Source organism: Stegostoma tigrinum, chromosome 28 (genome assembly GCF_030684315.1).
Source record: "Stegostoma tigrinum isolate sSteTig4 chromosome 28, sSteTig4.hap1, whole genome shotgun sequence".
NCBI classification, from domain to species: Eukaryota; Metazoa; Chordata; class Chondrichthyes; order Orectolobiformes; family Stegostomatidae; genus Stegostoma; species Stegostoma tigrinum.
Window position 1 is genome coordinate 19,589,355 of NC_081381.1, and position 14,966 is coordinate 19,604,320.

General features: G+C 42.3%; 1 protein-coding gene across 1 annotated transcript in view; it reads left to right on the forward strand.

The window, feature by feature from the left end:
* Positions 1-14,358, forward strand: part of LOC125466685 (probable pleckstrin homology domain-containing family N member 1) — a 64,902-nt gene extending 50,544 nt beyond the window's left edge. Inside the window, exons 9-12 of the mRNA XM_048561547.2 lie at positions 3,617-3,703; positions 6,316-6,391; positions 8,848-8,924; positions 11,313-14,358. Coding sequence (XP_048417504.1) covers positions 3,617-3,703; positions 6,316-6,391; positions 8,848-8,924; positions 11,313-11,396 — 324 coding nt within the window. The 3' untranslated portion in view covers positions 11,397-14,358. The remainder of the gene's footprint in view (positions 1-3,616; positions 3,704-6,315; positions 6,392-8,847; positions 8,925-11,312) is intronic.
* The last annotated feature ends 608 nt before the right edge of the window (positions 14,359-14,966 follow it).

A 14,966-nucleotide genomic window follows, 5' to 3' on the forward strand; every position in this document is an offset into this window, starting at 1 on the left:
CCCTTCATACCAAGGATCATCCTGGAGAACCTTCTCCGAACTGGTTCCAATGAAAGGATAGCTTTCCCAAAATAAGGGAAGTAAACTGCTCACAGTGCTCCAGATGTGGTCTCACCAGCACCTCGTGGCAGCATGACTTCCCCTGTCCCCACTCACTGATTCGACCGATAAGCCAATTCTTCATCAATACCAATATACTCCAAAGTCATCTTATGACAACATTTTGTGAGGTACCCTTGTCAGGTGCCTTCTGGAAGCCCAAATCTACATCTATTAGTTCTCCCCTAACTACTCTAGTTGAGACTTCCTCGAAAAACTCTAATAAATTAGTCAGACACAATTTCCCTTTCATGAAGCTGTACTGACTTTGCTTGATTAGATTATGATTTCCCAAATGTGCTGCTATTACTTCCGTAATAAAAGATTCCAACATTTTTCAATAATAGTTTTAAGGCTAATTAGCCTACAATGAACCTCTTTTTGCTCCCCCCCTTTTCTCTTTGAAAAGTACTGTCACATTGGCAGTTTTCCAATCTTCCAGGCCTGTTCGAAAATACTATGATTTTTGGAAAATTACAACTAACGCATCCAATACCTCTGTAGCTATTTTTTTCAGGATCCTAGGATGCAAGCTATCAGGGTTAGGAAACCTGCAGGTAGTTCCGCTATAACACATGTTTCATTAACGCTAATTGGCTGTAATGCTATTGATGAATACTGGATGCTGTTTGGATAACGAAAACTTTCTGATGTACAGGTTTAGCAATTTCCCTGTAATGCTACTTTCTTTAGTGCGATTTTCTATAGCGTGAGGTTACACAAGAGCACAACTATCGCTTTTTAGGAGAACTACCTGTATCTGTATTTAATCTGATTAGTTTGACTACTTGTGCTTCTCTGGTAATGGTGATGGTACTCAATTCCTCCTTCATATTCTTTAGTAGTAACGAGATTTTAGAAGTATCTTCTACCATAAAGGCTGATGCAAAATATCAAAGTCCTTGATCTCCGTAACTTTCTGCCCAGATTCATTTTCTAAGGATCCTATGTACATTTCTATCTGTCTCTTCTCTTTATGTATTTAGAGTTCTTATTGTCAGTTTTAATATCTCTCACTTATTTGCCCTTGTAGTTCATTTTCTCTTTTTCTTATATTTTTAGTCTTCCTTTGCTGGATTCAAAATTTATCCTGGTTCAAGGATGTGCAGGTTAGGTGGATTGGCCGTACTAAATTGGCCAAAGTGCCCAGGGATATATGGATTACGTGGATTATGGGAAGTGCAGGGTTACAGGGGTAAGGTGGGGCTATGGGGCTGGGTAGGATGCTGTTCAAGGGTCAGTGTGGACTTGATGGTCCAAATGGCCTACTTCCACACTATGGGGATTCACTGATTCTATGATTCAAGTACTGATTTTTGCTTCCCTCTACACCTTACCTTGCAATGTATACTCGCCTTCACTTCCTTGGTTAGCCATGGTTGGTTTATGGTGGGAATCCCAGATCTTAGGACCAAAGCATATTGAAAGTATAGTTGCCAATGGCAGAATGTTTCTCAGTCTTGATGTGGGAAAGACTGGAATAGGAGGAGCAGAGAGATCCTGCCATCACAAAAACAATCAGAAAATCACAAGATGACTGACATGAAAAAAAACTGATCCAGGACAATTGCTGAAAGATAAGGCTGGGATTATGTGGAAATAGCTTTTCTTTGTATTCAGCCACTCTGTAAGTGTTTGATACTGGTTGCTGGAACTTGAAGTGGCATCCATCCTAAAATTCGTTGTATTTTCAAGTACAGATTCAACCACACAAAGTGGCATTAAAAAGTGCCATGATAACTACTAGCCTTGAGGTTTGGTGTGAAACAAAAGGGGCCATGCCTTGTCTTAATGTTAGATCGTAAAAGCTGTATGATTGAACCAAATATTGATACTGTGTTAACCTTGCTTCTGATTTGCTGGAAGTGAAATTATGACTTTGCTCACCACACACGGGAAGTACTGGTGACAGCACAGAACCTGACATAAAAGGTCAGACACAAAATAAACTGTAGCTACATTTGTTCTTCGTAAATTCACAATGTTCAAAATAAAAATATTTCCACTGCGTTTAGATTGAGGTACCTATGAATTAGGTTTTTACAGGACAATTCTAAAGCTGTGTTCTTTTATCTTCCATGCAATGTTTATTACTTCATCTTTTTAAAATATTTCTCACCCATTGTTTTTTGGACTTCTATATCACACCCAACTGTAAAGGCAACCTGGTCCAAGCTGGCCAATTTCATTCTGTTCTCACCCATTGGGAGTCATATGACAGTAACTTCAGTCTTCAATAGGAACATACACCATTCAATGCAATCAGCACTGATGAACAATTCAACGTCTGTCACTGTCAGAAGGTTGTGGATTCAAGACACTCTCTGGGACTTGAACGCAGAAATCAAGGCTAATGCTCCAGGAGCAGTACTGATTACTGCTAGAGGTACTATTATTCAGATGAAATATGAAAAACAGCCTTATTTGTCCTCCTAGGTAAATGAAGATTCCAGAGCATCAATTCGAAAAAGAGTAGGGAGGTTATCACTGGTGTTCTAGCCAATTTTTATTCTTTTAGCAAGTTCAGTTAGCAGATGATTTGGTTGTTATCACAGCGCTGTTTGAGAAATCTAACTGCGTATAAATTCAGCCACAGCATCACAAAGCTTTATACCATGGAATGAAGCCCTTTGATCTATTCTATTTATGCTGGCCATTAACCACCTATCCGCTCTAATCTCATGCCCAGCACCTGGCCCACTGCCTTCTAAGATGTGGTGTCTCAATTCTCCTTTCTACGCTCAGGTCCTATCTAATTAGCAGTGGTAAGGGAAAAACCACTGTGGAGTGTGAGCAAGAATGAGGCATCTGTCTTCTCAACAAGTTATAACCTATTGTATGATGGCCAAAGGCTTCAATTAAATTGCTTAGACAGGGATAATTATAAAAGCTATCAGGAGCCAGAAATGGCATGCTTGTTTCCATTAGAAGGTTGAGACTGCTTCTTTTCTGCCCAAAGACTGTGTGATATAATCAGGTGGATGGATTTGGCATTAACTCTTTCTGACCAACAGAGAGCTGTGAGTAATGTTATATAAAATGTCTTTTTCAAAGTTTTCTAGTGGGCCTTCTCTTTGGACCTTTATTGACCAACATCAATGCTTCTAGTGATTCTGCATTCATTCAAAGGAAGTGATGAACTCAGACTATAATTGATTTGATTTGCACCTATCCATTTTCAGCTCTGTTCCATTCTAGTTGGGACTTTATCGGTTGTGTGATTTGAATGTGTTACCTATCCTATAGCAGGGGTAGGAAGGACACAGAGATCTGACAGATGGTGCCTATTATTAATAAGACGTGTCAGCCTGTGCTCTTCAGCTTAGGCAATAGCATTAAAACAGCTCCCTGCGAATGTTAATGCAACATTGTGAACAACAATCTGGCATTTGGTTGACAACTCCCTGCATCAGGTTCTTTGCAGTACACCAATAATGTTACTGATCACACTAAAAATCTTAGCGCAATTTCTCATTAATATCAACCTCTATCTTCTCTTGTTTTTAAAATTATACAGGTATTTGAAGAAAGGATTATGGTTTTATTTCCAGACGATCTTATTATCCTCTCCACCGACGAACAGAAAACCACTGTTCAGTATGAAGTAAGTGTTTCATTTCTGTCAGCTCCTAATTTAAATTCAAGCAGAGTTAAAGGTGCATGACAGAGAGGAAATAGTTCAGGTTCCTCCTTCAAATCAATTCTGTGGCTCTGTTCAACTCTTGCTCAGCATGCAGATAGCATTCTCAAATCCCCTACCTTCGTTCCCATCTGTGGTCACTCCAATATCACTTTCAAAGAGCTTTCACATCAAAGTGTGAGACAATCCACAGGGTGAGCACATGTCAAAAATCCCTCACTGGTCACAGGTCAGGCTGAACTAGGCCATGTGATAGCTTGATATCCAGTTCAACAAAGAGCTGGACATCAAATCCTACATCTATTGGTCAAACCTTTCTAGCCTCACAAATCTACCAGCAAAGACTTTATCTACATTTTCCTCCCTTCGACACAAATGAAAAGCGCTGCTTAAATTGCAACATCTTTCTTTGCTCAAAGTACACAACATGCCAGGCAGCTTCTGGAGGAAATGAGCTGTCAATGTTTCAGGTATTACCCTTTTTGAGGACTGGATGTGGGGCAGGGGGTGTTGCAGATTAAAGGGTAGGTGGGTTAAGGCGTGGTACCAGAATGGCAGTGATACATTGACACCGGCAATAAGTACAACCTGGTTGGTCAATGGGAAGGATGACGTGAGTTGTTGGCTGGAAGGGAGGGTCAGAAGGTGGGAATGGAAGGGAGGAGGTGGAGCTGGAAAGGGAGCCAGGGGATGGGTGGAAAGGTTATTTGGAATTGAAGAACTCAACATTGAGTCCTCCCTACCTTCTGCCTGGGATGTAGGGTGCCCAGGCCTAAGATAAGTTATTGTTCTTCAAAATTTGCATTCCAAGTCGCTGTGACACTAGAAGATGCCAAGGGCAGACATTTTGGAGGGGGAGTGGAGTGGGGAATTGAAATGGGCAGTGACTGGGAGGTTAGGTTGGCCGAAATGGGCCAGGCAAAGATGCTCAGCAAAATGGTCAGTTAGTCTACATTTGATTTCACTGATCAGAAGGTGGAACGGAAGGGAGGAGGTCATACCTACTACCAGTACAACCAGGTCACACCTACTACTAGTGTCCACCTATTACCACCATTTTGCTATCCCTCTCCTAACCTGCAGCTCCCCCTACCCTCAAACCCAGTCCTGAAGAAGTCCTGAAACGTTGACTGCCGCTTTCCTCCAGATGCTGCCTGGCTTTGCTGTGTTCTTCCAGCTTCCTGTTTGTCTACTTGGATTTCAGTATCTGCAGCTTTTTTTTGTCTCTATCTTTCTTTATTTCCCCGTAAGCCAATTATCCTGTGAAGTCTGGTATTGTAGCTAGTTCACATCAAGGACCTTTCCATACTGACGCATTTCCAGAATTGTCTGCCCTGAAACATTTGCCATACTCTGCTAATCAGGAAATTTTGCATCTGGCAAAGAAAGAAGTGGCACCCAATCTATATTCCAAATGCATTTACTCACATTACCCGTTACAGTGTAAATCTGACTTCCTTTCCCTTCCTTAGCCCCTCCCCATTTGAAAAGTGGTTCTTATAAAAAATGTTCTAATCAATCTGTCCGGACATGTAGTGAAACACTTCCATGACATATGGGACTTGAACCCAAACATTGTGGCTAGAAATCGGGAGACCACCACAGATAGCCTCCAGTGTGGAAATAGACTATTCAACCAATTGAGTCTGTACAGACCCTCTGAAGAACATCCCACCCAGACCCACTCTAATCCTGTAAAACCATTTCCTATGCTAATCCACCTGACTGCACATCTCTGGACACTGTGGGCAATTTAGCACAGCCAATCCATCTAACCTGCACTTGCCCCAATTTATATTGGCTGCTCTTTATCGTGACAAAAACTAAGCTTGAATCTTCACAGTCAACTAGTCTACTGATCTTCACTTATCTGAAGTGGCTATAATATGGCTACAAGAGCAGGTCATGGGTTGTGAATCCTATTATGAGTAACTCACCTCCTGATGCCCCACAGCCTGTCCATAGCCATCAAGGTATATATCAGGAGAGTCATGCAATATTCCTCCTGTCCTGGATGAGTGCATTTCCACCAACATCCGAATAGCTCATCACCATCCAAGACAAAAACAATGCACTCAGTTGGCATCACATCCACGACCTGAAACATTCTATCCTTTCATGACTGGTGCAGATATATCGTCATTCCTTTGTTTTTGAACGGATCAAAATCCTGAGGGTCCTTTTTCAGTAGCATGATTGGTGATAGTCTATCAGGAGTTGGCTCCTCAAGGAGAGATAGTGACTTAGAGGATAGAAAATTGTGTGAAAGGGAGAGTCAAGTGCCCATAGTAAATCTATTAACATGTTAAAATATAGAATTAATGACAAATGGTCATCTCCAGGTCATGACTGTATTCAAGACATTTTGGAGGGATTTTTTAAAAAATACATCTTTGTTTTATTGAACACTATGTGTTGTCCACTCCTTCAAGCACAAGGATGACATGGCCAGATTCCATTGTTTCAGAGCATTGAAGTCAGGTTAATTAGTGTATTTAAAACCTGATGACCATGATTAAAAAGAAGTCTGGGTGCTAGAATGAAGAAAAACTGATCTTTAATCCTTACCCACACAGGGTAGACTTGCAACTCAAAGCATCAGAGCTTTGGAAAGATCAGCTCGTGTCGGGCATCTTGAGTTTGAAATTACAGGTCAGTCATTTCATTTCATGAATTTGGTTCCCACATATTAGATTTTCACACACTATTTGTTGTTGTTACATTATTTGCTGATGTGATTGTATTTCACGGACATTTTTCACCCCACTAAGATGACCTTTCTTTCTAATGGAATCTACTTTATAAATCTCCATGACCTTTTGTTTTGAGAATTTAGTCAACCTGTGCTCCAACTCATGGTTTTCTGACCCTTACAGCCCAGGGTTTGTCTTATGCGTGATCTCTCTCTGAAATGACATCATTTCATTTTCAGCAACATTTAGAGCACCACAATTGACTCCAGAAGACTCAGTGCTCTGTCCCCTGGATTTTATCGTACAAATTGTACCTTTGGATGTCTGTCTGGACTTGTCCAGCGTTAAATGGCTGAGAGTAGCCTCAAAAACTGTATCTAGGAAGTAATTGGTGTGTTGCAGTTTACTGTTACGTTTTGCTGTATATCAAAATTCATGTCATCACCAAGGTTGTTTCTTCTTTTATTCATTCACAGAATGAGGGCTTCAATGACTGAGCCAGCATGCATTGCCCATCCCTAATATCCCAGAGGGCAGTTAAGAGTCAACCACATTGCTGTGGGTCTGGAGTCACATATATGCCAGACCAAGTATGGATAGCAGATTTCCTTCCCTAAAGGACATGAGTGAATGAGATAGGTTTTTCCTAATAATCAACAATGGACTCATGATCATCATTAAACTCTTAATTCCAAATTTTTGCTGAATCTACCATCTTCCACGGTTGGATTCAAACAAGTTCCCCAGGATATTACCTCAGCCTCTAGATTACCAGTCCAGCAATAATTCCACAAGGTCATTGATTCCCCTTAATTTTGACTCCCATGCATTACATTTTCATACACTGCCTATTATTGTTATTATTACTTCCTGATGTGATTGTGTCTCATGGAAATTTCTCACCTTGAGATTGTAGAGAAATCTATTGAAATAGATCAACTGAAATGATCACGGCACAACATCGTGGGCCGAAGGGCCTGTACTGTGCTGTACTTTTCTATGTTCTAAATAGAGCCTTCTCTCTATAGATTAAGTGTCTTTCAGGAGTGATGTAGCGAACCTCATCCAAACATGCTGTTTCAAAGTCCACATTATCGTAGACCAAGTTACACTCTGTTTGACCTTGTTTTGTATATTTTGCATACTTGCACAATAATTCTTAGCTTACTTACCCACTTGAACTCTATCCTTGAGTAAACCACCAGATAAACCAGTAGTTTTTCAGAACTATCTCCTGGAAAGATCTGAGCTCACTTCCAGGCAGGTCAGCTGAATGATACTCTCAGCATTCTGGAGCTCATTCGACTTGTTCTCCTCGATAAGAATAGCAAGGCTGGGCAGGTTGTTAGGTTACATTTGGACTGGAACTTATTTTTAATTAAAAGCTAAAGTAGAACACAGCTTTATAAAGAAATTCAAAGATATTTTCTCCAGTATCCGACTCTGCTTTCCTTCAATTCTAGCCTCTTGTTTTTGTTCCCTTGTTTTTATCACTGCATTATTGACAGTTTAGCCTTGGTAAGGTCTTCAATTCCTTCCCTACTTAACTTCTCTCGTGTTCTCCTTTATAATGAAGTAATGGTACCATAGTGGTCGTGTCAGTGGGCTAGAAATCCGAAACCCCCAGCATAATCATAATCATGGGTGGTACGTTGGTTCAGTGGTGCTGCCTCAAAGTGCTAGGGATCCGAGTTCCATTCCAGCCTTGGGCGACTGTCTGTGTGGAGTTTGCGCATTCTCCCTGAGTCTGCGTGGGTTTCCTCCGGGTGCTCCGTTTTCCTCCCATAGTCCAAAGACGTGCAGGGTAGGTGGTTTGGCCGTACTGTAGTGCCCTAGGGATGTTTAGGTTAGGTGGGTTAGACATGAAGCGGAAGTAGGGGAATGGGTCTGGGTTGGATGCTCTTCGGAGGGGCAATTAGTCTGTTTCCACTCTATAGGGATCCTATGATAATGTTCTGGGGAACATGAGTTCAAAACCCACAATGATGATGCTTGAATTTGATTTTATAAAATAAAACCAGTTTAATGGTACCACATCGCCACTTTTGATTGTAAAAGCCCACCAGGTTCATTTATGTTCTTATGGGAAGAAAATCTGCCATCCTTAACAGGTTTGACCAACATATGGCCCTGGATCCACAGCAATATGGTTGACTCTTAAAAGCCTTCTGGGCAATTAGAGATGTTCAATAAATGTTGGTCCAATCTGGGATGGCCATCTGCTTTATGTGATTTTGTTTTAAATGCTTCTCTAAACTCTTTAGCCAAGCTTTTTTACCTCTTATCCTGCTTTCCCTTTGTGTGGCTTTGCACAAAAATGATGTTAAATAAAATATATTCATATGAAGCCTCTTGGAATGTTATACTTTTTGAAATACTTGTTGTTTCACCACAAATACAATTTTTTATCTGCAGGTAACATGATGGAGCCTGTGAAAGTCTCTTGTGCAAAGCCAGCTGAATACAAAAAGTGGTTTTTCCACCTCCAGAAGGTATTGTCAAGAAGATCAGCTTCAAAGGAAACTGAAAATTTTAACGTCTGTGACACCACCCACGCCCTCCACCTCCTCCAGAACTTCCAATTCCCTGGCCCCCAACACCTCATTTTCACCATGGACGTCCAGTCCCTATACACCTGTGTTCCGTATGCAGATGGCCTCAGGGCCCTCTGCTTCTTCCTGTCCCGCAGGCCCGACCAGTCCCCCTCCACCGACACCCTGATCCACCTAGCTGAACTCGTCCTCACCCTCAACAACTTCTCTTTCGATTCCTCCCACTTCCTACAGACAAAGGGGGTGGCCATGGGCCCAAGCTATGCCTGCCTCTTTGTAGGTTATGTGGAACAGTCCCTCTTCCGCACCTACACAGGCCCTAAACCCCACCTCTTCCTCCATTACATTGATGACTGTATTGGAGCCGCCTCTTGCTCCCCAAAGGAGCTCGAACAGTTCATCCTCTTCACCAACACCTTCCACCCCAACCTCAAGTTCACCTGGGCCATCTCCAGCACATCCCTCACCTTCCTGGACCTCTCAGTCTCCATCTCAGGCAACCAGCTTGTAACTGTTGTCCATTTCAAGCCCACCGACTCCCACAGCTACCTAGAATACATCTCCTCCTACCCACCCTCCTGCAAAAATTCCATCCCCTATTCCCAATTCCTCTGCCTCCACCGCATCTGCTCCCACAATGAGGCATTCCACTCCCGCACATCCCAGATGTGCAAGTTCTTCAAGGACCGCAACTTTCCCCCCACAGTGGTCGAGAATGCCCTTGATTGCATTTCCCGCAACACATCCCTCACACCCCGCCCCCGCCACAACCGCCCAAAGAGGATCCCCCTCGTTCTCACACACCACCCCACTAACATCCGGATACAACGCATCATCCACCGACACTTCTGCCATCTACAATCCGACCCCACCACCCAAGACATTTTTCCATCCCCACCCTTGTCTGCTTTCCGGACAGACCACTCTCTCTGTGACTCCCTTGTTCGCTCCACACTGCCCTCCAACCCCACCACACCCGGCACCTTCCCCTGCAACCGCAAGAAGTGCTACACTTGCTCCCACACCTCCTCCCTCACTCCCATCCCAGGCCCCAAGATGACTTTCCATATTAAGCAGAGGTTCACCTGCACATCTGCCAATGTGGTATACTGTATCCATTGTACCCGGTGTGGCTTCCTCTACATTGGGGAAACCAAGCGGAGGCTTGGGGACCGCTTTACAGAACACCTCCGCTCGGTTCGCAACAAACAACTGCACCTCCCAGTCGCGAACCATTTTAACTCCCCCTCCCATTCTTTAGATGACATTTCTATCATGGGCCTCCTGCAGTGCCACAATGATGCCACCCGAAGGTTGCAGGAACAGCAACTCATATTCCGCTTGGGAACCCTGCAGCCCAATGGTATCAATGTGGACTTCACCAGCTTCAAAATCTCTCCTTCCCCCACCGCATCCCACAACCAGCCCAGTTTGTCCCCTCCCCCCACTGCATCACACAACCAGCCCAGCTCATCCCTTCCCCCCACTGCATCCCCAAACCAGCCCAGCCTGTCTCTGCCTCCCTAGCTTGTTCTTCCCCTCACCCATCCCTTCCTCCCACCTCAAGCCGCACCTCCATTTCCTACCCACCACCTCATCCCACCTCCTTAACCTGTCCGTCTTCCCTGGACTGACCTATCCCCTCCCTACCTCCTCACCTATACTCTCCTCTCCACCTATCTTCTTTTCTCTCCATCTTCGGTCCACCTCCCCCTCTGTCCCTATTTATTCCAGAACCCTCTCCCCATCCCCCTCTCTGATGAAGTGTCTAGGCCCGAAACGTCATCTTTTGTGCTCCTAAGATGCTGCTTGGCCTGCTGTGTTCATCCAGCTTCACACTTTGTTATCTTGGATTCTCCAGCATCTGCAGTTCCCATTACCTCTGAAATTTTTAACTGTGTGGGATATCATTCAGGGTTTTAACCAGTCTGTGCTAATGTTGTTTAATCAAAACCATTTGATTCAGAGGTTAAATTGACTTGATACAAACACTCACTCCAATGCTTGTTGCACAGGTTAATTTCCAGGCTAAAATAATGAGAAGTGCATTTATTGGCATCATGCCTATTGAATTACCTGGGTGTAGTACGTAGCAGAGGAAAAATTCAATCCGGCCTGACTTTTCTTTTCAATGATCAAACATTCCTGCTGGAAATAAACCACTGACTTTCGTTTATCAATATTGTTAAACTTTGTTGATTTGTCCTATCAAATATCCTTTAACGATAAATCTTTGTGAACCTATAGAGGTTTCACAGTCTTTGTTTAGGTGGTATGAGCCAAGACATTGCAATAATAAGTTAACATGCTTTTGTGTTTCATTGTTAGCCGGACTATAGCACCAACACTCTGCCTTCGAATGGGCAGCTCCCACCTAGACTACCCAAGAAGAGAAGCAGCTGTCGTTACTGAGGTTGCTCTTGCACAGTCTCGTGAATCAACATGGCCACCCCCAGTTTACACTTGAAAGATGTGAAAGCTTTGGAACAGTGATCCTGAAGACGGTACTGACACACTGTTTGACTACTTCCAATATCTTTGAAACTGCCCGAGTTAGTGAGTGGCAGAATCATGTTTCTCTAAAATATTCATTATTGGCCTCCTTGCCCCATGACTCTGCACTAGCCAAATGAAGATAGACAGGCAGCCTGTTTGTGGATTTCTGCTGATATCTCTCTGAAACTGACTGCAAGATGGAGCAGCTTGCGTCATCTTCAACCCATGTTCCTTCCCTCTGTGTTACACTTGACAACATTGCAATAGAAATTCTTAAGTGCAATGTGGGAAAATCATACCCAGAAATAATTTCTTGCTGCTCTTTTTCAATGGCATGATATAACTACAATGGGTTTGACCACAATGGGCACCAGAAACTCAAGTCTGGAAAACAGAGTTCCTCCCAGTGAGACCAGCACAGCTTAAGGTGCACTCCTTACTTTGACTGTGTTAGTTGATCTCACCTGAGACTGAGATAGGGGGCCTTCACATATTCTCAGAAGCAGTGAGCTTTGTCCATTACACTGCTACTGGCATTTGGGAGCATGCAGATATTGGATGAAGAAGCCAAGCTCGGAGGTCATGTGTCTAAAGTTGTATTCCAGCCTCACAAACAGAGCTATCACTTCCACTGAGATGCATTGTGGCTACTGTCACTCAAGGAGTTATGGCCCAGGATGAGGTGCTGCTATCAGGCGAGAAAGGAGTGGAAAACTGTTTTGATTAAATCAGTTCTGGAATATGGCTAATGTTTATTATCCATTCCTCATAATTGTTCAGAAAACATAGGTGAGGCTTCTTCTTGAACAATTGCAGTCCACATGGTAAAGGAAGTCTCGGGCTGAACTTAGATAGTGTGTTCCAGCATCTTGTTCTGACAACCATAAAGCACAGTTCTACAGGTCCCGTTAATGTCCTTTGCAAGTTTTCTTTTATATTGGCATTGTATTTTTACATTTGGAAGAGATACTAATGTCAGCAGTGTGGTGAAGATCTGTCAAATCAATGATGTGATATCCATTCACCAGTTTGAGTACATGACTCCCCATCTCATCAGCAGTTACAGATTACATCTTTTAAAATAACTTTCAAAATGTCATCGTAATAACCTATTTCTTGATGGCGATTCAATGTGCCTTCTATTTCTTAAGGGGATATGTGTGATAGAGAGCTTTAGTGTTTCATTGCAACTTTCAAAACAAGAAACTTTACCTTTTGTCAGGTTTAAGACGAATGCTGTTCCATATCAATAGGAGCTTTCATCTGTGGAGCTCACTGCCTTGTGGGTGTTGCTTTGGTTTCAATAGAAACAAATGCACTCGAAGAGAATGTGCTCACTCTCTGTAGAGTGAAATATTGCTGAAATGTCCATACTCCACAAGAAAATCCATGTTACAAGCCTTCCTTAGTAACAACCATGAAATCATTTTTATCTTAAAACAGAATTATTTATGTATTATCATTTATAGATATGATTTAGAATTGGAAATAATTTTAAAGCTTTCATTTTCAGGAAAGAATCTGATAAACGTTATGGGAAGAAGCTGTTTCCTCTGGCAAAAGGACTCATTACCAAAGGACACAGATTTTAAGAAAATTTGCAAAGAAATGGCGGGGGGTGGGAGATGGGTGGTGTTGGGTCAGGATGGGTTCGGGGGTTGGGGAGCTGTGGAATGAAGAGATTTGCTATTTTAAGTTGCACTTTGGAATGCACTGTTTGACAGCAGATTCAATGATAACTTTCAAAACGCAATTGAACAAGAAAATTTGTGAGCAAAGAATGGGTGAGTGGGACCAATTAGTTTGCTCTGAAAGAGAAACAGCACAAGCATGACGAGATGAATGGCCAATTTCTGTGCTTTAAGATCTCTTGGTCAAGTTACTTACCTTTGAGTCCAGTCTTAAAGCCTGTGCTGCTAGGATTGTGGTGAGAAAAGGCCAGCCAAGATATTACTTCAAGCTCCTTTGCGTTGAACGCCAGTGGGTGGAATTTCAATCTCATGCTTTGTGAGGGTTGAGCATTCAATATACTGTCCTTTGCTGACACCAGGGAAATGGATAGTTGGCTGAGTATGCCAATCATACCTGGGAAAACGTATGCCAGAAACGGATACATGCTTTCAACAGCACGAGAAGTTGAGAAAAGAAGACATATAGAAATATAGATCGTGAGCTCAAACTGGCAACTTGCTCTATTTCTAAGCTCAGTTACGTTTTCACACTTGGCACTTTGAATTTTCCACCCCGATTTCTCATGTAAACTATTTTTTATGGTTTCTCTATGTTGAATAGTATTTTCTGTTATAGAGACAACCCAGATCTGTATTGATAAAATTCTGGAGTACCTTTGTGATGGCACTTGCTAAATTTATACAATAACTGAATTCTGGAAAATATCTTTCCTTTTTTAGCAGGTGCCTTCCTTTTGATTTCTGATTTAAAGATTTTTTTTCTGCTCTCAATCTTGGTTGAGTGATCGTACACTTACTTCCGAGTCGGAAGGTTGTGTGTTTGAGTCCAAATGCTCAGTCATGACTTTGGCTGTCACTTCTGTGCAGTATTAAGGGAGTAGTGTACAGTCTGAGGAGAATCTGTGGGAGTGAGACATTAAGTCAAAGTCCTGCTTAATCTCAGGTGTATTATGTGTACATTATTTGTGTTCAATTACATGTAGATGATGAATAACAATTAGAGTTTCACTTGGGTACTTATAATGGGACTGATTAAAACTGCTCTATTTTAATTAGGAGATGTACGCTTGTAATGTTTAACTATGTAAATAAACGTAAAACTGACTAAAAATTGTCTCCTTTGCCAACTGACCATCTGGAATATAACAAGCAAATTTTAAAGAAGGACCATGGGGTTCTTTCCAATATCCTGGCAATACTGAGTCCTCACTCTGTATCATCACAACTCATAAATCCCCTTCATTGATGATAGGGCTCTCTAGAGTATTCTGATGGTAAGAAAATTGCTAAATAAATATACATTTTTACCTTTTTTTTCCTTTTGATATCTAAATTATTTTATTATTTTCATCTTTCCTTATTACAGGTAGCATAGCAATTGAATTCTTAGCCAAATTGATTTTTGATCTGAACTTCAGAAATTTCACAAGAGGAAACAGGTAACACTTCTGAAATGATGGAATTTAATGATATTGAGATAGAATTTAAAACACGGGGTGGCACGGTGGCTTGGTGGTTAGTACTGCTGCCTCACAGCACCAGGGACCTGGGTTTGATTCCGGCCTTGGGTAATTTATTTAAATGGAGTTTGCACCCTCTCCCTGTGTTTGTGTGGATTTCAGCTGGGTATTCCAGCTTCCTTCCACAGCCTGAAGATGTGCTGGTAAAGTGGATTGGCCATGGTAAATTTCCTCATGGAACTGAGAGATGTGCAGGCTAGGTAGATTAACCATGGTAAATATGGGGTTAAGGGGGTGAGGGTTGGATGTGGGTGGGATACTTTCTGGAGGGCCAG